Source organism: Temnothorax curvispinosus, unplaced genomic scaffold (assembly GCF_003070985.1).
Source record: "Temnothorax curvispinosus isolate PA1 unplaced genomic scaffold, ASM307098v1 QBEX01008716.1, whole genome shotgun sequence".
Classification (NCBI taxonomy): domain Eukaryota; kingdom Metazoa; phylum Arthropoda; class Insecta; order Hymenoptera; family Formicidae; genus Temnothorax; species Temnothorax curvispinosus.
In genome coordinates, this window is record NW_020218496.1 from 168,238 (window position 1) to 193,916 (window position 25,679).

At 48.3% G+C, this 25,679-nt stretch overlaps 1 protein-coding gene across 2 annotated transcripts in view; it reads right to left on the bottom strand.

The window, feature by feature from the left end:
- Nucleotides 1-276: 276 nt before the first annotated feature.
- LOC112458133 overlaps nucleotides 277-25,679 on the bottom strand; it is a 240,183-nt gene continuing 214,780 nt past the window's right edge. The window contains exons 4-6 of one of the 2 annotated variants that reach the window (XM_025021579.1): nucleotides 18,685-19,388; nucleotides 2,095-4,849; nucleotides 1,702-1,972 (exon numbers count right to left, since the gene is read on the bottom strand). In XM_025021579.1, coding sequence (XP_024877347.1) covers nucleotides 1,797-1,972; nucleotides 2,095-4,849; nucleotides 18,685-19,388 — 3,635 coding nt within the window. In that variant the 3' untranslated portion in view covers nucleotides 1,702-1,796. Of the gene's footprint in view, nucleotides 4,850-18,684; nucleotides 19,389-25,679 lie in introns of both variants that reach the window. The other variant, XM_025021578.1, reaches the window with a different exon arrangement.

Below are 25,679 nucleotides of genomic sequence, written 5' to 3' on the forward strand. Positions count from 1 at the left end.
ATACTACTTTTTTTTAGTGAAGAAAAGTTATTTAAACATATAATTATGTTCTAGTGTATTATTATTCTTCCATGATTAAAAACATTGATTTTACAATTCAATAAAAGTTCAATTCATATAAAAATATAGAAATAAGAACTTTTTTTATACAATTACAATAAAATTTAAATAAATTAAATAAATAAGTTATCCACAAAAGTGAATAAATAATAAATTGTTTCTCCTTTAAACATTACAAATAATAAAATATTTAAGTATAGATTCTAATTTTTCAATTTTAAACTAAAATTATCTAATTTTGCTCAAAAAGCGAAAATATGTTTTATGCGATGTGTTTCCGCGTATCATTACAAAAAAACATTCTAGTTCAAATAAAAATCTATAATAATCGTTTGTTTCTTTTGAAAAATTTAGTTCGTCAAACGTATGCGGTCTTCAAATTTCTCTTGATTTAATAATTCAACATCATTATTACGAGTTTAAAGATTGATGCTAGTTCACATAATAGTTTGCATGTTAGTCCGATTAATCGAGCGAAATAAACCGGCAGCAATTCAGCGCGCGACTACTACCGTCGTTTCCGACAACGCACGAAATCGAGATTTCCAAATTGACTAGATTAGCCCAACAACTCGCGTGTTGCGTTCTGACGTATAAGTCTGAGAAATGGGAAAAACTGGCAGGCAGATATTACCGCATTGGAACTGGCTCGTTTACTCCATGGGCAGGCGTTGATCAACGAGACCGCTTCATGTCGGCCACGTTGATGGTTCGATCATTCCGCACGCACTCCGCTCGATATTGCACGTTTTTACGCACGTTCGAATGGAACGTTCGAATAGGGGCAACGAGCGTGCCCCGTTCGTGGGGAAGACCGCGTCTAGATCTGCCGATCCTAATCAAAAACGAGATCATCGGTGATCGATCGGCCGAATCGAGTCGCCGAGTTAAGATTTTGGCATCACAGTAGAGGATAATAATCGTGTCTGCGGCCGCAGAACGAGATCGGTCACGAGCCGCTACTAGAGGACAAGATCGGCAGGTCACGGTGAGCCTGAGGGTCCCTGGAATGCGCGTCCCGTACGGCCCGGGAGCCGAAGACCCGCTCGCACCCGGGTACGGTGCACCTGGCCTCCTCCTTGCGATCGTCCGACCCCGGCGAGGACACGGGCGAGCCTGAGACGGATGCGTGCCTGTTTCCCTGTTCCTGGGTCAGTCTCGTCAGGTGATTTAGATGTTGATGGGTGAGGCCGTTCAGGCCGGCTAAGTGAGACGCGAATGAGGACAGACCCGGGAACGTGGCGCCGAGATGCGGCGGCAGCAGGAGCGGGTGCGGCGGTGGTATCCGAGCTGCCAAGTCGACCGCGGATGGCAGTCCGGGTGCTAAGGGATATGCACCCAACGCGCCGATACTAGCATCCGCGTAGAGTCTTGCCAGGAACTCGTTGTGCAGCAGCGGATTCATCTGCGAGTCGTCGACGCGCGGTGACAGGCTCGACGGCAGACTGGAGGAAAGTGGTGGCGGGCTCGATGAGGTCGATAGCAGTTTCCGGTGCAGGTTGAGATTTGCCGAGTGGCGATCGCGAGATCGTTTCGAGGGAAAGGCCGCGTTACAGCCGTCCACGCTGCAGCGATGCATCAGCTTGAGGTGGACGTTCTGATAATGGGTCTTTACGCCGAAGTGATTCTGAAAGACCTTGCCGCAGGCGGTGCAACGGCGCGGATTCTCACGGTCGAGCGGCACCTCCTGGGTGCTGACAAAGCCGCCGTTCTCGTAGCGCGCGTACGTGATCAGGCTATTGTCCGTATCCATGGCCGCTGTGGAGGGTGAGGCGCTGGATGAACGAGAGCCACGTGAGGAGTTGTCCATGGTGATCTCCTGGTGGGTCGTGAGGCTGATAGGGCTGGTAGAGCCGCGGCCAGACCTCGAAGCCTCCCGCTGCGTCTCGGCGTACGGCATCGCGCATCGACCCTGCGACAAGGACTCGAGTTGACGCAAAGTGTTGGTCGAGGAGTCGTGGGAGAGGTCGTCGGCTGTCGTCGGACGGCTGTCGACCGAGCTCGGGGCACGGGGGGGATCATCGGGACGCTCACCTTCTTGATTGCGCAGCGCGTCGTCCACCTCCTCCTCCTCCTCCTCATCCTCCTCGACTTCCTCCATGGGCTCATCATCGTCGTCCTCCTCGTCCTCCTGGTGCACCTCGTTGCTCGTCGGCCTTCCGTCCTCCTGCGTCACCTCGGCGTGTTCCTTTTTCGCGATCGTCTCGTCTTTCACCCTCGTCGTCGTCTCGTCGCTTTCCGCGCTCAGTCGTCGATCTTTCAGTTCCGACAACGTCGCGTCAGGATCCTTCGTCGTCGTTGTCGTTGTTGTCGTCACCGTCGTCGCCCCGCTCGATGTCGTACTCGACGACGGCGCGTTGTCGCTCTTTGGTTCCGGGGTAATCTGCCGTTTCGGAGACTTAACCGAGCTCGCCCTCGAACTTAAGTCACGCGGCTCGTCCTGAGGTAGCTCCTCCACGTTGTCTTGAGAGGAGAGCGTGTCGCGTCGATTGCTAGCTGCGACCTCGCGCTCTCTGTTGCCGACGTCCGGAGAGCGCGAGTTCGACTCGCGATCGTGAAAGCCACCTTTTTGATTCTTTGGTGAGCCGGGAAGCATCTTCCGCTCCTCCGCCTCGAGCCTCGACATCGACATGTCCTCCGGTTGATTTTGAAAATCCGCTATTGGCGCGACGATGCCGTCCGACAGACACCGCCGTTGAATTCGCTGCTCCTCGTCGTTGGAAGAGTCGCCATCGGTGGACGAGGAGTGCACTTCCGCCGGCACAGCGCACCTCGTGGGATGCTGAGATTTCCTCTTGCGCACGCCCCGGCTGTGGAAGGAACTCGAGTTGAGCGAATGTTGGTTCACGGAGAAGGGCTGTTGGTCGATCGTGCCCATCGAATCGTTGTCCTCGTTGCTGTCGGGATTACTGGCGATGTCTTCGTCGGCGATGTCGCCGAAGTAGAGCTTCGGCCGCTTCGCCAAACTGAAGTCGGCCGGCTGCTCGTCGTCGTCGGCACGCTGCAACCTCGATGGCAGATTGCTGGTCTCGTCTTCTGCGACTACGACGATACCGCCGTCGTCGTCGTCATCGTCCTCTTCACCCTCTGGTATCATGGACGACGCCTGAGTGGACGGCGAGACCGCGCTAATGGACGCGCCGCCACCGGAATACGAACCTCGCGCCATTGTTGTGGTCGTGATCGCCGCGACGCTCGACATCGGCACCGGCATCGTCGTCGAGGCCGTGGTCGTCGACAGACACGTGTTCGACATTCTTTGCTGCAGCGCATCGTCGTACGGTCTACCCTGACCAGCCTGCGACGACAAATCTAGATGCTTGAAGTCTAGCGCGCACAGCGACGCCGGTGAGCGGAGATCCGGCGGCGGTGTGAGCAACGGAAACGAGCCGAAGGGCAGATGATTCAGTCCGGTAGCTGGTACCGGAAGTCCCACCTGCGGCGGCAGTACCAAGGCGTGCGCCATGGACGAGCGACCGTCGTGCGGTGAAATCTTGCGACGTAGATGCGGCGAGTGTAGCTTTGGATTCGGATTCGCGGAGTGTCGGTTGCGCGATCTGCGCGAACTGAACATCATGCTACAACCCTTGACGGTGCATTGGTGCATCTCGCGCAAGTGCACCGCGCTGAAGTGGATCTTCAGGGCGCCCTTGTCGCAGAAGGTCTTCAGGCAGACGTTGCATTGCACGCGCTTCTTGCCGGTGGTGGGATTGATGAAGGGTGTGCCGAGGTTCGGCGGCATGTTCGCGGCGGCGCCCCATTGGCTGCCCGGTCGCTTGCCCGGAGAGTGCGGTTTCCTGCCAGGTATACCGGGCGGCCTGCCCAACGGTGTGGCCTGGAGCGATAACGGCGGTGGATGCCGTTGCTCGGAGGAAATCCCGTGCTTCAACATAGCGGAGTCTCGTCTGCTGAGGTTCAACGCGCTGTCGGAGTTCTCATCGTCGTCTTCGTCCTCCTCCGAGCCGAAATCGCTGCTCTTCTCGCCGCCGCTGTGCACGTCCCCGGGCACGGTAAGTCCGCCGCCGATGCTGCCGGGTGATTTGCCCATCGGCGGTGGCGGGAAGTGCGTTGGAAAGCTTGGTGGTAGCGCCCCGGAAGAAACTGCAACCGAGAGCGGATGACCGAAGGTCAATGCCGACGAGGAGACTGGCGCGACAGGCATGTGCGGCCTCTGCAGTTGTGACGCCGCGGACGAGTGATGAGGCGGACTATGGGGACTCTGTGGATTCCTCATGGACTTTCGATTTTGCAGGATCTGTTCCGCGGATGGGGGCGGCGGCGGTAACGGCGGAAACGCCGGCAGTCCGAGGGTGCCAAGCTTCCGGAAGTCGAACGGCTGCATGCTCTGCAGCCGATTCAATGGCGATACCGTTAGATGCGAGTCCAACGAGCGCGGGGGCGAGTTTGCTCTGCTGACACCGCCGCCGGGATTCCCCGTCGACGAGGAGTAGTGTTTCTGCGCCGTTGGCGACATCGAGGGATGCGAGATCGACGACGACGACGGCGGCGGCGGCGGAGGTGGTAGCGGAGGTGGCAGCCGGGAACCCGGCGGTGGTAGGCCACAGTGAAGCATATGCAACGGAGGTGGCAGATGTGCTAGTGGCATCGTCGGTGGCGAAGGTCGTCTGCTTGGTGACATAGCATCCGTACCCGGCGTTCCGGCGGCCAGCAGCAGCTGCTGCACAAAGGGACGCGTCTCGGCGAACCTGAGGAACTGCTGCAGGACCAGCGGTTCCTCCTCAGCCGAGCAGATACTCCATCGGTCCAGCACCGGGCCGTTCTGCGAGTCCTGCGAACAGAAGACGAGAAGGATTAAACTTTTAGCACTCAAAAGAATCGTTCTGTCGACGCGACGAGGTAATTGCAGCGACTTATTTAATTGTGAAAAATTGCGTTAACAAAAATTACACTAATTTATATAAGTTCGCTTGTGAGAAAATTAATCAAAATCAATTAAAGTTATTAGTTATAAATTTTTAAAACTTTTGAGCAGAATTTGTAGTATAATAGCGTTTTTCACTGGCAGAGCTGGTACGCATTCAGTGCACATTAAAGCCGTCGTACACAAACCAACGTAAAGTGTATGTTTAATATAAACGGGTTAAATCATGAAATCCTCAATATTCTTTATTGCACTATTTGATAAAATATGTACTGGGTATTTTATCAGTCGAAATATTTGCATTTTACTTTAAATATTAGAGATTAAATCAGTGTACAACGGCTTTAATGTGCGCACTGATTGCGCACCAGCTCTGCCAGTGAAAAACGCTATAAAAGTGTGATAAAATAAAGGACAGAGAATTTTTCCGAGGCGGTTTCCTACGACATTCTTCGCGGCGTTCGTAAACCGACGGTATACTCAAGATTACACTGTTTAGCCTATGCGGGAAATTACGTAAATGCGCAAATCACGCGGTAAAGAACACGCGATATCGTCGATCAATTCGCACAATTGCCGACGGTGGACGGGGAACGTTTATCCTTATTCGACCGTAATTACACGCCGCGATAAAAAAAAAACGCTTCCTATATTGTCAACCGTAGAAGGTCACGCGTCCCGTTCGCGTTCCGTTACTTTTGTGAAATGGAATGCGCAAAAAACGGCTGATAAATAAAAAGGTTTGATTGATGACGCTTAATGTAGCGGGTAATTAGTTCTGCTTCGCCTGTTAGCCAAGCGAGATTGCACTTAAACGCGTTAAGGATTTAACCTTGCATCCCGACGGATATGTATACACATACTCTCGATCTGTCTTCCTCTCTCGCGTACCCAACTATTAACGATCCGCTTTTTGCGGATCGAGTTTTAGCGATTTGTCATTATGCTGCGCTGAAAACCTCAGCGACATGAATAATCTGATCTCGCGGCAAATTCCAGTCAATCTCGCGGAATCAATTTTATGTTTCGCTGGAAACTGAGAGCCTTCGTACAAAAGTGATGCTCGTATGAAAATATAGAGATTATCGAAAATGATAATATTTGGTGTTGAGAAATGTGTACAAAAATCTTTCTATGTGTAAGTGCCATTTTAATTCGTTCGTGCGATTTCTTTTGTTTCCGCTGGGTAAACGTTACTGGAAAACCGGATGTTCCCTGTTTCTCCGTCGCGATTTCGCGATCGTGTTACTCGACAAAGGTCAAACTTTTCGTCTCGGCCTCTCTCGGTGAGATACGCATCCTGCCGAGAGGAACATTAAATCTAGCGATACGCTTTCGACGTTTCACACGGACGTCACGTATCGCGCTCGTGTGGAGTCACGGCTTCTTATAAATTCAGGGTGGCCGTGTATATAGAGCGCAAGTTTGTCTCTTTCTCTCTCTCTCTCGCTCGCTCTTTCTCGCCTCGCAGCTTGTATATTTACGCATTCCGACGGAGCTCGACGTAACGCAGGACGCCCAGCGCCGCGACGCTTTTCGCGTTCGCGTCCAGTTGTATATTTCTTCAAGCACGCGCACGCGCCGCCGTGTATATCGCACGCACACGACCGGGAACGAGAGACGACGCACTCGCCGGCGGCAGCGGTGGCGGACACACCGCCGCGCGCCGTGTAACCGCGCCGGCCGACACTCCGGATTCGATCCGCGGGAACGACGTCGTTATTTTTCGCCCCGGGCCAACCGCAAAAATAAAGAATGTCGGCGATCGCGCCGGCAGATATAATAGGCACTGCCACGAAGTTTTTGTTCTCCCTGATAGAATCGATTCGGCGCTGTCATGGTATTCGACTGGTACCTCGGTCTCGCAAAGAGACTCGCTGTTTGTAAAACATTCTTCTTTTTTTTTTGTTAAGTAAACAGTATCTACAAACCGCGCAAGAAACAATACAGTTTCGTATTATAGGTAGTCTAAAATTTTGATCGGTTTAATAAGAAAAGAAGACATGTGGGTCCAAATTGTGAAGAATCTGAGACGATAGAGTAGTACTTGGAGTATCAAATAGTTCTATTGAAAAGCTACGTCAATAAATCAAAAGATATTTACGAAATATGCTAATATATCAGACAGCAATCAATATTGCAAATAGTTTGTATTCTTCTAAATCGCGCGTTTGTGCGAACGAGAGATGTTCAACAAGCGAATTTAATTTACGAGACACTCACGCACGGTGCATTGAGACGAGCAAAAATTAATTTTTCATAAAAATGTTAAACGACGCTCGCACGACAAACGGTGGACGGTATTGAAACAACGCACAGCAGAGGATAATTGAAAGCATATGGAAAGACAATGAATGACGCTCGTAACGTACCGCTACATTGCAAAGTGTAATTTTCCGATTTTTATTCTCGCCGACGGTAATTTAAACCTCACGTGGCGACGACAGCTGCGACCGTCGCGTATGTCGCGTATTATTTTCTCTCAGGAGATCGCATAGATTATCTGCCTGATGAGGCGCGGAGTAATGTCACACCGTTTCTCAGCGTGTCCGCGAAGTGCGCGACACACTCTCTCTTCGTCGTCGTCTCTCCGTGCAATTTCAAGATTTTTTGACGCGCATTTGATGACCGCGAGAATTCGTCACGCCGTTTCTTTTCTATGCGCGCGTTAATTCATCATCTCCCGTTGTCGATCACCGGGCGACAAAATCCGGCCGACCCGCAACGGTATCTCGCTCTATTGAAAGTTACGTAAATTGCTTGGCACGCGGTGCTAATCGAACAAGATGCAGGATTTCGCAATTCGATTCCGTTAGCGTAATTTCGTTGTGGCTCGGCGAGAAATACTTTATCCTGTCAAACTCGTAACTTTTCTGAGAGGAAGGTGTCTTCGTTTGGCGAGGAGTCGATTTTCTCTCTCCTGCGTATCTATCGTGATAGGCGAGGTTTGAACTCGTCGAAATTACAATCGTCTCGATTTTTGCTTGAAAATTCGTGTCGCTCTTCGTATCATCATCACGAGATCTTGTAATCGAAAAAAAAAGGAAACAGGAACGCGTGCTAGATTCCGACGAGAGTCTTTACGTCTCATTCTACTTTACGCATTCATCATCATCATTTCTAGCGGCCGTCGATCCTCGAGAGGTGATCTCTCGAAGGCCGAGGATGCTTTTCCCATAGATCCGCTATTTCACGAAGGATTCGACGCGTGTGTGCGTCGCCGTGTATACTGCCGTGGTCCGCGCCATACACACGTGCGTGACGTTCAGGGGTGGAGGGAGGAGAGAAGACTGGAAAAAAAAGGGTTCCGCGAAGCGCTTAAACGCGCCTCTCTCGTCCTTACGTGAAAGGACCCGGGACGATCGTGTCTGAGAGAAACGCAACGACTACCGTATACCGTGGGACTCGAATTTTAATCCCGCACGCGAATGAGGCCCGCCGCTCCGACAACGCTCTCGACCTTCCCTCCCATCCCACATCCCGCGCGTCTCTCCCTTCTCGCCACCTCCTACAAATTCCGCGGCGTGGAATTTCGCCGTTCCGTGTGCTCCCGCGTGTCCGATAGGACGCGAAATGAGTGTGGGCGAGGTCGGTGTAAAAGAGGTCTCACGACGAGGAAAAGCCAAAGACGGAGAATCCTCATTATAGTACATCTTTCGAATATACACTTCAATCTTAATAATTATAGTAATAATAATAATAGAATTAATAAGAATAATTTAATGTTAAAATTAGAAAAACTTCTCACGAATAGAATTTAATATTTAAAACCAGGAAAATCTCTTCCGATTCCTGCGCTCTGCTTTAATAAAAAACTTAACATTCAAATGAAAAATTATTTTCTTTTATACATTAAAAATTATCCGGTGTAAACAGAATTCAAATCCTATTGTAAAGCTCCGTATCTGAAAAGTTTTATTTCGAACAATGTATTGTACAATTATTTTGTAAGAGAAGAGCAACCCGTTTATTAACAAGATTAAAGAACTTTTATTAAAATATACATTTGGTTTCGAAATATCGACAATATTGAAAGACTCTCTTGTTTTCCGGCGTGTAAAATCACAGATTTTTAATCGAAACTTCGCGAGATAAATACGCGACGATTACACCGAGTGCGAAACGTATACGTCCGAAGACCACCTGCGTTGTTTAGAAAAAGCTCAAGGTGCCTTTAATTAAATTCGGATAGGTGCACAGTTAATTTAAATCACAACGTGCGTCTGAGAGTGCTTCGCGGAGACGTGCACGAAAACGCGACGCGCGATCCTGGGAACTTTGGTGGCTGTGGTACCCGGGAATAAAGGAGGCGTTAAGAACAAGACGCGAACCATTACCGCGTTATTGCATAATAGATAATTACGAGAGCCGGAGAAGTAAGATAAACCTCGTTTTACTTGCTCGCTCATTACGTTTCCCTCAAACCTCGTGTCCCGCGCGTTACGACTCGCGTAATTCTCGCGTCGTTCACGCAATTCCCTGTATCTGTGCATTGTTTACTCTGTATCATTAGTCGTCAATTGATAACGAGACTGTTATCGTTAAGGGACATTAAAAAAAAAGAAACGATCGACAAGTTGCACCAAGAAAATTATTTAAATGATGGAATTCTTCGAGCGCCAAGTAATTATTTAAAAAAATCAACTGCGCGATTTAGATTCTGGAAAAGTTTCAGTTTTTTGGTAAATCAAGAACAAACAATTTGCAATTTACGAGAATCATTAATTTGTTAGATATAACGACGCTGATTACAGCGGAGCGGTACGTGGCGCATCGGCGCGGATCCAAATCGTTCCAGTTGGTGGCGCCATCTGACGGCGCGGTGACCGGCGCGGAGTACGACGCAGTTTGGTTTTCACCGCGAAAGAAGCGGCGGCGGCGGCGACGGCGATCGGCGCGATGGCGAAGGAACTTCGTGGAGCGGAGGAGGAGGAAAAGGAGGAGACGGCGGCGGCGGCGGCGGCGGCAATGGCATCCGTGACTGGACACTGCATATGATTTCACGGTAAGTGGGCCCTGTCTTATTCGTGGGTAGAAATCGTAAAGATCTCGGCGCTGGATATCCGCCGCTAAATTGGATTGCAGCTACCTGCGTCTATCCTCCGTCCACCTCTCTATCTCTGTCCCTCTCGCTCCTCTTCAGCGTTTGTTGTCCCCCTTGACTCACGCTCCCTCGCGCGCTCTTTGTCGCGGGGCCGCGGCAACTGCGCCGTTTTATTTCGACTTTACTTACGCGCGCGGGCGCGCGCACTCGTTAGCGACGCGACGATCGCGAGGAGAAAACCCGTCGGTCGCCGGCACGGTCGTAAAACGCAACCGCGACGCAAACGCCTCGGAGTTTCACCGGAGGCGCGACGAGGAAAGCCGGGAAAATGGCGCCTTTCGCGGCTTCGTCCGACTCGCGACTCGGAGACGTTTTTTTTTCTCACTAGACGTTACAGACGCGCGCTATTTAGCTTTAATAATATATTATAATATTTCTATTACATTTTAGCCTCCTTGATGTACAAAACTGTCAAAATATGCAGATTTGAAAAATTCCGCCTCGACGGCGCGTCAACTTGTACTCGCAAATCTCGTTGAAGTCTAAAGCTGATTCCTGGAATCGAAATTTCTCGATTAAACGTGACACTTGCGATTCCTCGTCTCCTCTGACACCAAACATTATCTGGACAACGTTCAATCTTCAGCGTTTGGAAAAAAATATGCGATAAGAGGACGAATTCTTACGCTATATTTGAAGCTGACAGAGGAAGTCCCGTGGATAGCGCTTGCATCACGCTCCGCCAAGATGATAATTTACAAGCGCGATCTCGAAACTACGTGCGATACGCAATGCGCGCGTTGATCTATTTTCTGCTTGCGTCATTTTTGTTCCGAGCCTCTCCGGCGTAACCACGCACAAGTCTCGCGGCAATACATCCGACATACGTGACACTCCGTTAAACAGCCGCGGCGAATAATTTTCGCAGACATTAATCGTTAACGTATTGACAAAACTCGCGAGAAACGCGGGCGCGGTCGCGTTCACAGCACGCCAAACGTGCATCGTGAATGCGTGACAAACCGAGGGCGAGAGCGAGAGAGATTGTATCCCGAAAAAGCGGAGAGAAAAGGAAAAAGAGAAAGAGCACAAAGTTATTTCGGCCGCGAGCGATTTGGCGGCCGGTCGAATTGCCATGTACGAGACCGAAGGATGAACAATGTGACTCTGATCGCTCGATCTTGTACGTTTAACGCCGACATTATCGTCGGATAATTCGCCCGAGGATCGCCTCGGGCGCCGGGCTCCGAAAACGCATCCACACCCCGAAGGTGCATCCTGATGCGTTAAGCGTGTGCGTGCGTGCGTGCGCGCGCGCGCGTTCGTCCGAGCCAAAGCGCCATGTGGAACGATTTACATTCGAGACACGTTTCCCGTCGTCCACGAGAACGCCGTTCTCGCGTCTTTCCCTGAGCCGGAGACATCGCGGCCAATCGTTGGCGATTAGCCGTATCGCCGCGGATCGCGAATGAGTAACGGCGCGCTCACCGTTAATACAAATAAACGTTAATGCGTTATTTGACGCTCCCGGAATTTTGATACTTCCCGCACACGCATACACGCACACGCGCGCGCGTTCGTTAAAGTCACATTTTAGAATTCACGAGAAAGACGCGAGTAGGAGAGAGCGTTTGGAGAGCGTTTTGGAAGTCGCTTCTGCGGCTCGCGCGCGGAACGAATACGAAGAAAAGATTTAGAGCTACAGGGTACGTTTGTGACTAAAAATGTATATCTATAAATTTTGCCCGTGCGGTTTATTTAGATTTTCGCGAAGAAGGACCCGATGTATATGTATATACGCCGTGACGTGTATCGCGAGTGTTGAAGCGGTTCAACAGAATCATCATTTGTTTCCTTTCCCAGTTTTATTTATACCACTCGAATCGCGCCGTCATTCGCACGACGACGGTGCAAGGAATATTCACGATCGCCGATCAACGTCTCGACTCGCGCATTTCGATCACGTCCGACAATCTCGTCGTGTTGCTTTTTGTGTCAGAAATCGACCCCGCTTCGGTCCTCGCGCTCTGTAATTTTTATCATATTGCCTCTCGATCGCCCTATATTCCCGCTTCTCCTTTTCTCCTTCGAATACTTATATCTTCCTGTTTGTCTTCCGTCGCCGTCGCCGTCGCCGAACGCGGTCATTCCGACTCGATCGTTTCGGTAGCCTCGTAAATGGCATGTCGAAGTTTTAATTCGCCAATTGCGCGCAACGGATTTTGCATTTCCGCCCGAGAGTGATCGATCGCGATGTTCTCTCTTTCTCTCTTCTCGTCGCTCCCGTTCGCTCCTCTCTCTCATCTAGCAAACAGTTCTTGGATCGGGGTACCCTCAAATCGTCTCCGCTCGCTCGGGATGCTCTGTAATTTACGGTTTTGGTTCATGCTCCCATCGAGGTGGAGTAATGACAGGTCGATCGGCTCCGGGCTACCATCTTTACCGGTTTCCGATTGCCCCGTCCCTTGTCTGCCTTACGTCGCCACTTTCGATTCCTCGCGATACCCCGCGATGACGACCGATCCTGGGTCAGGCAATCGTTGACGGGTTTTGGGTCCTGAATTGCTGGACCACCGAGATGACGGACCCACTCGTCCGTCGTCCTTGACGCTTCTGTCTGAATTCAATCGGCGAATGGAGATTCTTTGAAAACGCCTTGGTAGACGTATCGCCGAAAATCATCTCAGAGAATCCATTCGTAGCGAGAGCATCTAAATCGGTTTCAAGTATGCAAGTGTATTAATTAGCAGTCGTTAATTTTGATCGCCGGTAATTTAGAAACTCATCGCCAATCCTTGTGTAAAAAATTACGAGTAAGTCATTGCTTTTCCGGTAACATCGTTATCTTTATTATATTAATAGTAAAATATAACAATTATTTTGAAATGGATATTTCGACAAAAGTCGCTCCTCATACATATTTCAAAAAATGATGCCTCTTTATAACAAATCCATGGAAAATGTTTGATTCGTAAAAGGATCTTTGCGATTCGAATACATGATTTCTATGTGATTTACGCATTTACGTTTCCACTTCAATTTTTACTAAACAGAATGCATCGGTTTTTACGATTCGTGGAAAACTTTCGTTTCTCTCGGAATCGGCATTCGCCGATAAACGTTGCTTATCGGCGAGGAATTTGTCAAGCTTCCCAATCTTTGTACGGATGTTTGCTGTCAAGATATGTGAAGAGTCATAGTCGCATATCAACATTCATATGTTGTTTGATGATAATGATTCCGGTGATACCCGTAAAGTTAACCAAAACTGCTCTCGATCTTTCTTTCTGTCACAACCATAGAATTTTGCTCGTGAAATTTTGACATATTAGCAATTTCAATTCCGAGGATATACGTAGCGTTTATCGTTGTTATATTTCAATGAAATTGGACGCTTTATAGGACAATTAAAACTTGTCGCCAATAAACACCGGACATTAATATTTAATAGAGCCGCGAAAGAGACGGTTCTAAATTGATGAGTTATTACTGTCATCGCGCTGTTCGTCAGAGCCTCGTTTCTGAGATCGTCCGCTTTGCTTATCGCGATGCTAGCGCGATATTTTTCCGGTCGTCGATCGAGGATCGCCTGGACGCGGATCCTTTCGACTCGCACAGCTCGCTCGCCGACGCGCAACTCGCTCGTAAATCTCGCGCTGCCACGACGGCAAGGAGGTGATTTCGCGTTCCTAAGTTGCCTCTTCCTCCATCGCGGTATTCGTCGTAAAGTTGCAGCCGACCGAGCTCCTGTAAAATCCCATTTGATTTCGCCTCTGTTGCTAGAGGCCGGGTCCGCTGCAACGGAAACGGTTGCAGCGGACAAGAGCCGAACAACACAAGCTGCAACGTGCGAAATTGGCCTCCACGGACTGCGAAACTGCTTCTCGTCGACGCGTACACCGGGCGATCGCCGTCGCATATTCAGCGAGCTGTGATTTACCGTTTCCACGTTCGCGTCCACGACGACGATCTCCCCTCGTCGGAAGGAGCATTCCGACGTGGCCGAGCCATAAAGCGGCCCTCGACCGCGAAAAACTTTACTAGCAGAACAGCAGATGCAAATCCGGAGCGCGCGGCTCGAGTTCCCGGTTGCTCGCGGATCGTACCGCGGAAACGACACTTGTACGTCATCGATCATGATTAAGAAAGTCTTGTATGCATTCCGACAGCAAATACTCCGCTAGGCGAAGATTTATCTCGACACTATTGCGCTCCGCGTCGTGATGCAGACGGTGTCTCGTGCACTCGAACAAGATAGTTTGGTCAGGAAACATGAGGCGCTTTATACCGCGAATAATTTGCATACCGCGAGGTAAATTTCCCGTCTTACAGATCACGGTGTAGAAATTCCAAGACTCGTGACAGAGTTTCTAATAACGGATTCACCAGCAAGGGACACTATCGCGATACAGATTCAGGAAGTCTTAATATTACTCGGAAGCCTCTCGAGTCACAAAGCAGCGTTCGGTCACGGATAAACTCGCGTACCGAAATGCAAATTCGGCGCAGAGCCCGAAGCCTCGATTTCTCGTACATTGTTCGCCTGACGTGACACCTGCGCGCCGCGGATCGTGATTGAACTTCGTTCAGGAAGTCTCGCGACTCGGGGGAAGTTATTCTGGTAACGAGCCGTAAAGTAGCGCTCGACCGCAAGAAGTTCGCCAGATGTGAAAGAGGATGCAAATCCGAAGCGAGGTATACAAGTTTCTTAATTTCCGATGGATCACCTCTTCGGAACGATGCTTTCGCGTCGTAGACGGGTAATTAGAAATTAGCGACCCGATGAAAATGCCTCTATAATGAGTCATAAAGCAGCGTTTGACCGCGAAAACGCTATCAACGGCCCGAGGAAATGCAAATTCTAAGCGGATGCCTGTAGTTCTCGACTATCCTCTACAAACCGTTTCGTCGCAGATCATCGGAATCAAGCGACTCGAGAATCGTGACGTCTCTAATAACCGACTACGAGGATTTTGCAGCTAATCGATATGTAAATGATATGTAAATGTATCGATATTATCGGCAACTATTACAATTACTTCGCGCACAATTATTTCTATATAAAACTCTCTTCTATTTTCCATGCGAGAAACATAAAAGAAATTGAAGAGTTAAATATATTTATTTTGATATTATAATTTTTTTTCGCGATTTTGTTTATTGCATGGTTATCAATTATCTATTAATTAGAAAAATTATTTAATGCAAATATAAATAGCGGCACATGTAAAATTTTCGTAAAATGCTGTTTGAAAAATCTTACTCACTGCAATGTCACGTGCAAAGTTGTATTTTGACAGTAATCACGAAAGTAGCTAGAAAACACTCTCTCCGTTAGCACTACGACGTTAATTCGGTCCTATCGTAACTGAGAGTTAGCTCTGTGTCAATCTCGGCGCTTCGAACCTGTTAAAGACGTAACGGATTACTACTGAAGCGTGTATTTCGACATCCGTTCCGGATAATCGCGTGTCCTCGTCCGGCTCGCTTATGGCGACAAAATACCTAAACGGCGCGGCGGTACAAACGGTCCGCCGTAAGCACCGGCAGAAGTACGGAGCTAATAGAGTTTCGAAGTGTATCGTCACGCGAGCTCTAACGAGCTTAAATTTCGGTTTAAATTTGTTCGACGGAACGAAACGTAAACAAAACGAGAGCGTGCGATAGCGTGCACGCGTACATGGCCCGCACGTGTCACCGCGCCGCTCATTCGATGACAACCCTCGTGCGTTTCGCGGGGAACTCTTCCAAGGTTTTTGCGCACGTCGCGTGCGTTTGCGAACGCGTGAACGACAGTCCCCGATATCGCGTTTCTCTCTATCCCCCTTTTTCTCCCTCTTTCTGCCGTCCCTCTCGCCGGGAGAGAGAGAGAGAGAGAGAGATAAAGAGAGAGAGAGAGAGACTAAAATTTATTCCGAATTAAACGTCCAGCGTTACCCACGCCTTTGCAACGGAGCCGCTCGAACGGATAAGCGCATCGCGCGTTGCATACGTATATACGTATATACCTATGTACGCGAGAAGTGCGTCCGCGAGAGAAACCGGTTTCCCGTACGTTTTAATTTCACGCCGACATCGGCGCAATTCAGTTTACACGGATACTCCCCGTTTCCTAACGCGCGCGCCTCGCGAGATTAACGCACCGGTCGTGCGCGCGCGTGCGTTTTCGGGGCGTTGCGCGGGGGTAAAGTGCACCGCGCTCTCTGTATGTACGTGTCGCGTAAAATCTCCGCGAGACCGTTGGAAGATCGCGCTTTAATCCTGCGAAATTCTGCTGCAATTATCTCAATGCGTCATCGCTCCACTGCAATTACCGCTTGTGAGCCAAGATCAAAGTATAGGTAATTATATCGCGAGATGTGTTGAAACGAGTTCTGTCATTTCAAATATCGTCTTTGTTTTGGTCGCCCGGTAAGTTACGAGTCCTTACGCTGTGCACGTAGCGACTGACGGACATTTTTATGAAATTGATATTACTACTATAAATATTATTTGTCCTTTTTCAATGGAATGTCAAGGTCGGCCGTTTATTATCTCGGTAGAAGCACATTGCGACGAATAATGACTTCGTTGTTGTCACTTCTATGATTACTCGCAGATTGTGTTACATGTCACAAAATTGACACCTTTATGAAATACAAGAATACTGGTAATTATTTCAAGAAAGCAAAGCGATGATAAACTTAGTAGAGCACGGTACGAGGAAATATTGGAAAATTATCTCAGAATGTCATTTCAATTTTAATCACTCACATATCGCGTCCGGCGCTACGTGCCGTAGAGAAGAAAAAAATAATTAAGAGGGAAAAAAAGATAATAATTTTATGATACAAAAATGATTTATCGATAATTATCCCGCGAAGTGTCACTTGAGTGATCGGATATTGTGATACATTATCACTTCTCGATTCATAATTTATTCAATTATTAGTTTTTTTTTTAAATTAAATTTTACAAATCGCAATTTAAACGTTTGTATAATTACGTCTGCTCGATTAATATTGAACGTCACGTTTATTAATTATTAGGAAGCATCGTTTAGCGCGTGTTATATTTACGATTTTGTTTAAATATTTTAAACGATCGACATTTTTTACCGCTTTGTAGTTTCACGAAATGTTTCAACTTCCGTTCACAGTGACTGTTCGAGTTTAAACAAACTGCACCATTTTAAACGACGATACAGTCTCAGGTGTGACATCATCGGTCGGAAATCGATCAAGTAGCGGCGTTAAAGTTTCACTGTTTTCTCACTGATCGATGCACACTATCGATTAAAGAACAGTCCATCAATATATTCCGATTTCTCACTCGTTGGTCCAAAGAAAGCGTGATGATCTACGGTGATCCTCGCAGAAATCAGCAGTAAATATAAACTGGAGTAGATTGCGATCACTGCGATGTCGATGAAAAGATTGTCCATTAAGAAATCGTGATTTAGTCAAAAGTGTCGAAATCTCAGATAGCGATATTTACGGAGAAGCGTAGCTACAATTTCAATTCAGTTGCATCGTAATTAGCAACATTTTTGTGCAATAGTTTATCTCAGAACATCATATTTGAAAAAATATGACAGCTGCACAGCCGCTGACTTCGAGTTCAAGTGACAGCGTTTTTTCACCAGGAGAGCATCACTTTCGATAACTTGGATATTTTCAAACAGCTTGAGTCTTTTTTCCAGGAAAATCTTGGATTGAGAAATTATCACTTTGTTGACGCGTAACTCCGATCGCGCTCGTCGCTCCAAATTGCCTCCTCCGATCGGCGGGTCGATCCTTCTCGCGAGAGCAGATCTTCTATTTCTTCTTCTCCTCCTCCTTCGTCGTTTCCGTCCTCTTCGATGTAGCGTCCGACGGGACTCCCATCAGGATTTACATGTTACCGCGCAGGTATTTCACTTCAGGTACCGATATCTCGAACCGTTGCTCCGATGTCGCTTAGCACCACTCACACCAATGTACGAGACACTTTCGATGCACTGTTCGTCGTTCAACTCTCCGCTCTCACTTGTCTTCGTCGTCGTCGTCGTCGTTTTCGTTGTTCCTCCGTTTATTCCGATTTATCACGCGACTGTATTTTATAATCACCGTATAATCACCGTAAAACTGAAGCGTTTTATTTCTTTTATCCGCGGAGACACGAAGAGATTAATGCACGTTGACGTCCGTGTTTAATTTCAGGAATCGATTTACCATCGCGCATAAAGTGAATAGAGGATTATTATGCCTAATTAGACGGAATTGTCGAAGACAATCGTTATATAACGCGGCGACAGTTTGAAAGGTCTCGACTCGCGTCAGCGTTCGCGAAAATATTCTTCGGTATGGATTTCGTCGGGTTATATGTCGGGTGCCAAAGTGCCCGAAGCACTTATTCGCAGAAGATGTCACCGAGGTAATGATCGTTCCTGGCGATCGCTGTCACGTCTGGAGGTAATCCAAAAGTCAAAAACGCGCTCTTCGGCGAGCGTACATCCCGATTCGGAGTGCAGCTGACTTCGTCGCGCGCGCGAAACGTCAACCGCGTGTCTCACCGGCGAGCGTCCAAGTACGATACATCAAAGTCCCGTCGCGTCGTTGTATCGCGCGTGTACTGCGGATGTATTCGCGACGTATCGTCACCTCGCGGCGAAGGAACGACTTCTCGATCGCGGAGCGCGGAAACGTGTCGTGCGTAAATTCGGCGGTGTCAAACTCACCTGCAGTATGTATCCTCGCGTGTAATCCTCGTGGGTCCAACCGAAGGCAGCTAGTATACGTGTCACTTGCGCGGGGGGCAACTGGTTGAACAACTGATCGAGCAAGATCTTAAGGCGTATCGGCAGTGCGCGCGAGCCGTAGAGTACGAGGGATGCGACGTCAAACGCGGCCGTCGGCTCGACAGTCTCTGAAGCCGGTGGCCTCTCCTCCTTCTCCGCGACTTCGCCACCACCACCGACACAACCACCTCCACCACCACCGCCGCCGCCGCCGCCGCCGCCGTTACGATCCCCACCGGGTATACCGCCGCCACCACTACCACTGTCACTGCCACCACCACTACCGCCACCTCCGCCGCCGCCGTCACCTCCACCACCGCTAGCTCCCCCTCCTCCACTTGCTGCACTACCAGTCGCCGGTGCCGTCATCGTCGTCGTTGTCGTCGTCGGCGTCGCCGTCGTCGTCGTCGCCGCCGCCGCCGTCGTCGTCACCGACGCCGGGTGTTTTACCCTCCCTACGACGCTTTTGTCCTCCCTACCAGTAGAGCGAGGGCTGGAGACGACATCCCCACTACCTGCCCCACCACCACCACCACCACCACCGAGCCGCTGCTGTTGTTGAGCATATTGCTGCTGCTGCTGCTGCTGCTGCTGCTGTTGCTGTTGCTGCTGTTGGTGGTGGATGCTTGATAGTCGCGCCAGCGCTGAAACACGAGCAAGTGGAAAAGAGAGAGGTCAGAAAAGAACCTTCTTGCCGGTAGTGCACGCGTGCGTGTGAGCGCGTGTGTATCGGTGGGTGAATGTGGACAAACGTCCTCTGTCGTCCCTTTCCTCTCCCACCATGTCCCCACCCTATCCAGTCCCCCTCGCGTGCCCCACCAGTGTCCCAAGCTCCGGGTACTCCCACCCCCGCACACGTTCTCTCTCGTCTATCTCCGTTCGCGTCGTGTCTCCCTTTCTCGCGGCTCGATTTCTCTTTCTCTCTCACTCCGTCACCCGCGGTCGTCCCCTCGAGCGGACTCGGGTGTCCCCCCCTGTTCCCCCACCGCCGCTCTGTCCTTCTCTCTCCGGTTCTGTCTCCGGTATCGTCGAGGCAACCTAGGGTCGCCGTGGCACCGAGGGTACTTACTTACCCCCATCCGTCCTCGCGACCGGACCTACCGTTCCCCACTCCCAATCGACCCTACTACTAGCACCGCCAGCGCGTCATTTCTACCACTACCATTGCTACTACCACTATCGTTTTACTACTACCACACCGTCGTCAGTCCGGTACCACCACTAGTGCCGTGCCACCACTGTACGTCAAGTATACGAGGACGACCGCGATGAGTCGCGCGGCGTATCCCCCTCCACCCGGATTTTCTCATGAGACTCCGGCATCCATCAACCTGCTGCTGCCGCCGCCGTCGTACCGTCTCGACTTGTACGAGGACCATCCGCACGCTACTGGCGCGGCGCGGCGAGAAGAGAACAGTATTCGCAGGTATCCTCGCAACGCGATGTTGATCGCTCGATTTCGTAGCGTGCCCCCCGAGATTATAGGGCTTTCCCCCCCGAACTTGGTAAAAAAAATCGATTACATATGCTTTTCCCTCGTCACCAGATTGAAATAATGAAAATTACATATGTTACGCAAATAAGTACATGGTTTATAATGTTTCATCATTGCTCAAGACGTGTATAATCAGGTGGAACTCAATTTGTTTCAAACTGTACGACTGAGATTAAAGCGAGATGCATAATGCACTCCGTTCTATACACACGTATATATGATACTATCCAGAACTTAATACGGGCTACTTTGTAGTGCAGTTGTGCGGATAATCCGATTCGAGTTGCACTTTGATATTCGAGGAGAAAGTTGATGTTGCGAAGGTGGTGGACGGTCATAAGTAGTTCGATGCAAGGTGCGTTGTACAAATGAACTCTCAGTTCGTAATCGAACAGTAATACATGTTCATTTGTGATCAAATAAAAAAAAATCTCGAGAAAAGAATATATATTTTTTTCTTTTATTTTTCTATCAATTATATAGTTAGGTTATTATCACCGTTACAAACATTTCGAGATTTTCATATTATAAAACGAGTAATTATAGTAGAAGAACTGCGTGTATAACGGTTAATTAACTATTCTACGAATGTTTATGTAACAACGGACTCACAAAGTTCCTTATTCAGAAATGACTTTAAAGAAAATACTAATTTAACGTAACATTGCTGTCCTGCACGTTGCCGCGAAAGGGAGCGAACAACGAGACACGCAGAAATTCACGCAAAAATCACCGACAGCGCGTCGTGAATTCCAATAGAATTATTACATCGCGATACGGTTATTTATTGATAGTCTGACGCCATTGAATCACGATTCCTTGCCGCGGCGTTATCGAAAGTATGCGCGCGTGAGCACCGATACGTGGGATGCATTTTGTATTAACTATCCCCCCCTCGCCGCCCACCCCCTCGTCCTTAAATTAATAATCGTAGTTCACGATACGAACGTGAGATCGGACGGTTGATAAATCGCGTACAATAAACGCCGGATAAACGTATGACAAATCGACGTATCGTATCGTCGTGAAATCGATATAAGCATCGCCACGGAGATTTATTGTTACCTTGGGTGCAACGTTCCTTAATGAGGCAAAAGAGCGGATCATCGGCCGTTCGTCGCCTCGGTACGCGCTTCGCGCGCGCTACGGTATCGCGTTATGGCAATCGTGGCCGGAAATCGCGCGCTCCGTGTGCGCACTTACAAAAAAGGAGGGGAAAAATAAAAACGTCGACGCTTTCTTGGACACGGTGTCGAACGTAGTAGCGACGCAGGTTGTGTGCGCACGCTCATCGTTGTCGTCTCGTCGTGGGGAACACCCATCCAATACCAACAGGGACCGGCGCGGCGGCGGACGCTTTCCCTCTAAGAACCGTCACGCTTTTCGCACCTGACGATTACTATCTCGGGACACGAAAGTTTATGGATCTCCTTATAGCCCCGACGGACTTAGCCGCGGACTCGCAGATCGTATCGCGGATCTGCTGCGGCGCGGCGGCCGTTGTGTTTCGCATACGACGAAAACGCTAATCGAACGTGTTGCGCGCTAATGCTTTTCTCCTATCTGCCCCCTCGCCGCTCTTCATCAATCTGCGAGCTCCGCACTTGCCGGACGGGACGATCGAGAGTGTCCATCGGTGTGGTGCGATTGATATTCGCCGCACGTGAATGAACGATAAGAGATTGGAGTAACGCGGTTATTTTTTTAGGAAGGATATCGCGATCGTTCATCCTTTGTCAAAATTGTGATGCGTCTAATAGACTTGAACAAATGTAAAGTTTGTTTATTCTTTCACGATCTGAGTCAGAGTCATTTTTTAAGAATTGGATTATTAAATATTTCTACAATTTGCTAATTAAATTAAATCTGTGGAATTTTACAGAAATAAAACTTGTACGTGAAATTAGAAGAAAAATGATAAAATCGTTGACAAAGGAGAAAAAAAAAGAAAAAACTTTACAAGTCCGTGGTTTTCTTTTTAATCGGGTAAACAAACTTAATTTATATGAAAGTTTTATTGCGATTTGAAATCTTAAGCAGATATTAAAATCGCTTCAGACGATAATGACTCGGAAAGTATTTTTCTTTCTCTTCGAGGATTTCGGGAAAATCGATAAACTCATTGCGTGTCGACGAGAAAGTCGTCGCAGGCCGTGATCCATTACATGTTTTCTTTCTGTGCGATCGATAAGATTTGAGAAGGCGTTGTGTTCCATTCGGCAACGATGGACCTTTGCCAGCGCGATTGTCGTTATAGGTGCCATATCGAGGGGATCCCCGCGAGCGGTCCCGACCCTCGCGGCTGGGCCCAGCGTGGGGTCAATAAAAACTAAGGAGTCATCGCGATTGGGCGCCACTTGTCATTAATGACTATCCGGTTTTTCGATTTAATTAAACGGCGATGACGATCTTGCCACCTAAATGCCGTGGGCGCGACCAGCAAACGAGCCGCACCGTCATTTAAAACGAGAGATCGCGACTAGATAAAGATAAAGACCAGAATAATGATCCTTTCGCCGCTCTAAATGTATACGAAAATGAAAATCGCTCGACGATTGTCGATATCGATGTCGGTTTCGCGTTCAGCTTTAAATAAAATCATTAATTAGAGGAGCGGATCCGTATTTCAACGGTGTAATCGATAATCCGTATATTGCGCGCACAAGATACCGCAGGAGCACCACAGTGCCGCTGAATTACACATACATAACCGCGCGGAGAAGCGCGGGCGGGATATACGTTGAATATAAAAACAAATCGCGTCAGTCGGTGGCGTACGAAATCGCATTTCCCGCGGCAGTGATAAACAAAACAGAATTATCTACGGATCGTCGCTATTTACCTGATCCTTGTTTTATTTCCCCTGACAGGCGCGCGTTGTTTTTTGCGTAATACCGGTGCACGCGGTCGAAGCCGGATTCGCGGGCATGTGTGTGCGGTGTGCGTGCGCGCGTGTTTTGCGTGTGTACGCACGCGTGTGTCAACGAATTTTTCCGCGAGCACGTCCGCGTATCGAGGGGACGGTAATCCGATACCGAACGACGTCCCCGCGTACGTTTGATTTGCGCGATATAAATGAAAATTAAACGGATCGCCGTTCGCTTTTGTTCGCGGTTAAATTAACGGGTCCGAAAAATTTGCATCTTCACGATCATCGTGTGTCATATCTACGTTATGTATTTTAATTCGCTGAGGATATGAGAAAATATAATTTTTGAACGTTTTTTTTTTTTAAGACAAGATTTAGTAGTATCAGTATATATTATGTTATCTAATTAAGAATGTATTAATTTTAGATTTTCTATTCTTCGATTTTTTGTTCTCCTAGTCTAGAGTTCAAAAAACTCGTGACATTTTTCCAATTAATTTTCGCGTGACATCAAACGAGAGCGTGTCCTTCATTCTGCCGATTCCAGTCCAAATAACAGAGGGGAAAATGCGCGAATCAAGAAAAATCGCCCGAGGCTGTCTAATCCTATTTCCCGAAGCGACGCCGACGCGATGGACGAAGTCGACGAATTATATCCGCCGTTATTTACTTAGTTTCTCGTTTTTTCTCTCCACATGTTACATTTCCATTTTTCCATAGTTTCGAATCTCAGAAAATTTTTCAAAAGCTACTCTTTTACAGTTTTATTACATCACACGAATAATACAACAAAATCAATTCTAACGATTAATCATCTAACGACAGGATTGCTGTTTCCGCACGATGGATATCAATATCGTGATCGTTGAGATACGCTTGCTCTTGAGTAAAATCTATTCCCAGACAAACACGATTACACCGTCGATATGAATGCCCCCGCAGTATTTCCCCAACTACTCGAGAAACCGATGCTTCTGGCGGATGCCCTTCGACATTTTCGCGAACGAAAAGTCCACACCGCCGCGACTATATCGACAGTTTTTTTTTAACCGACGTATACCATCCCGCGGTGTTTACGGGGGCGGCTTTCGACCCTTTTCGAAAACCGAAAGCCTGACGGTCGGTCGATCCCGGGCGCACCCGGCTACGGAATGGAGATTCGAGTTTGTACGTGCATGTGTATGCATACATATATAGATATATATTTTATATAGATACATGTATATGTGTACGTATGTATATATCTGTATGCATGTATAACCGCACGAGGACGTCCATAGTGGGATGTAATATCAATACGCCGCGGAAGCTGGATAGTCGCGTCTGATTTTCCGAGCGCATCGGCACGTGGATAATGTTTTAATGGAGTTTGCGGAGTGCGAGGAGAGAGCGAGAGCGAGCGAGAGAAAGAGAAAGGGAGAGGGATACTTGGCCGAGATGGTAGAGGCCAAGGGTGAAGTCGGCACACGGTTTACATACCATTTACTCGCGCCCTGTAACCTTGTCGAACGCTTGTTTACAGTGCTGTACAAACGGCGTCGCCAGCATTCGCGATGCCGATCCCATCACGAACTCTCGTCGTGGCGAATAATCGAATAATTTCCATTCCTTCGGGTTGATCTCTCCTATTATCCACGGATTTATTTTACTTAATTTTTCGAAAGTGATAGAAATTAATTTTACATCTTTTTTTTTTAGAATTTTTAAACTCGAATATTTGAGAAACTCACTATTGACTTCACAAATATCATATTAGAGTATTATATTAGAAATAATATACTAGAATGAAGGAGATATTTGAATATATATATATTTTTTTTCGGAAATTCAGAACTTAAGGGAACAACACGCGATTCATAGCTAGGAGTGACGTCGCGTTTCAAACTGGAGGCTCGCGGTCGAGTTCGTGCCAACGCTATTGTGATTTATGGCCGGCGTTTATAATGACACTTTCAATCCGACGCCGTTCGTCTCTTGGCGGCGGGCGGCCGAAGATTATACCGTCCATGTAAAGTAAGCAAGAAGTCACTTATTACGTTGTTAGGGAAATTACACGGATGGAGTTTGCGTAATCTCCCGCACCGCGGACTTCCTTCGGCTATCTCAAACTCTTTTTCGTTTTTTAGCTATTCTTTTCTCTATTCTCGTCCATTTTTCCGAGTACTCGTAAATTCCGGGTAAGAAAAGCAAAAGTGAAAAGTAGGTGCAAAGTGTCGGACAATTCGAAATCCTCTTTCGTTTTATCCTTACATCTATGGAGGTTGGAAAAAGATTTTGCGACAGTTATCCAGGATTGAGGAAAACGTTAAACGTGGAGTTTTCTTGACGATCTCCGCCATTATTCGTGACTCGACTGACCTACTGAAGGCATAATTGAATATCGGGTTTCGCTTACGCATCGACGCTCTCAACAAATTGCCTTTTCGTCCTCGCGTGAGACTTTATGTCTTCTGCCACGCGGACGCCATATTTCGCAACAGTTCGCTGGAACAAGACGTCGGTTATTACGTAAAAGTTGGCTCATAGTCAGCCCTGACACGATCCTCGGCGCAACGGGGATCGATCGTGCTA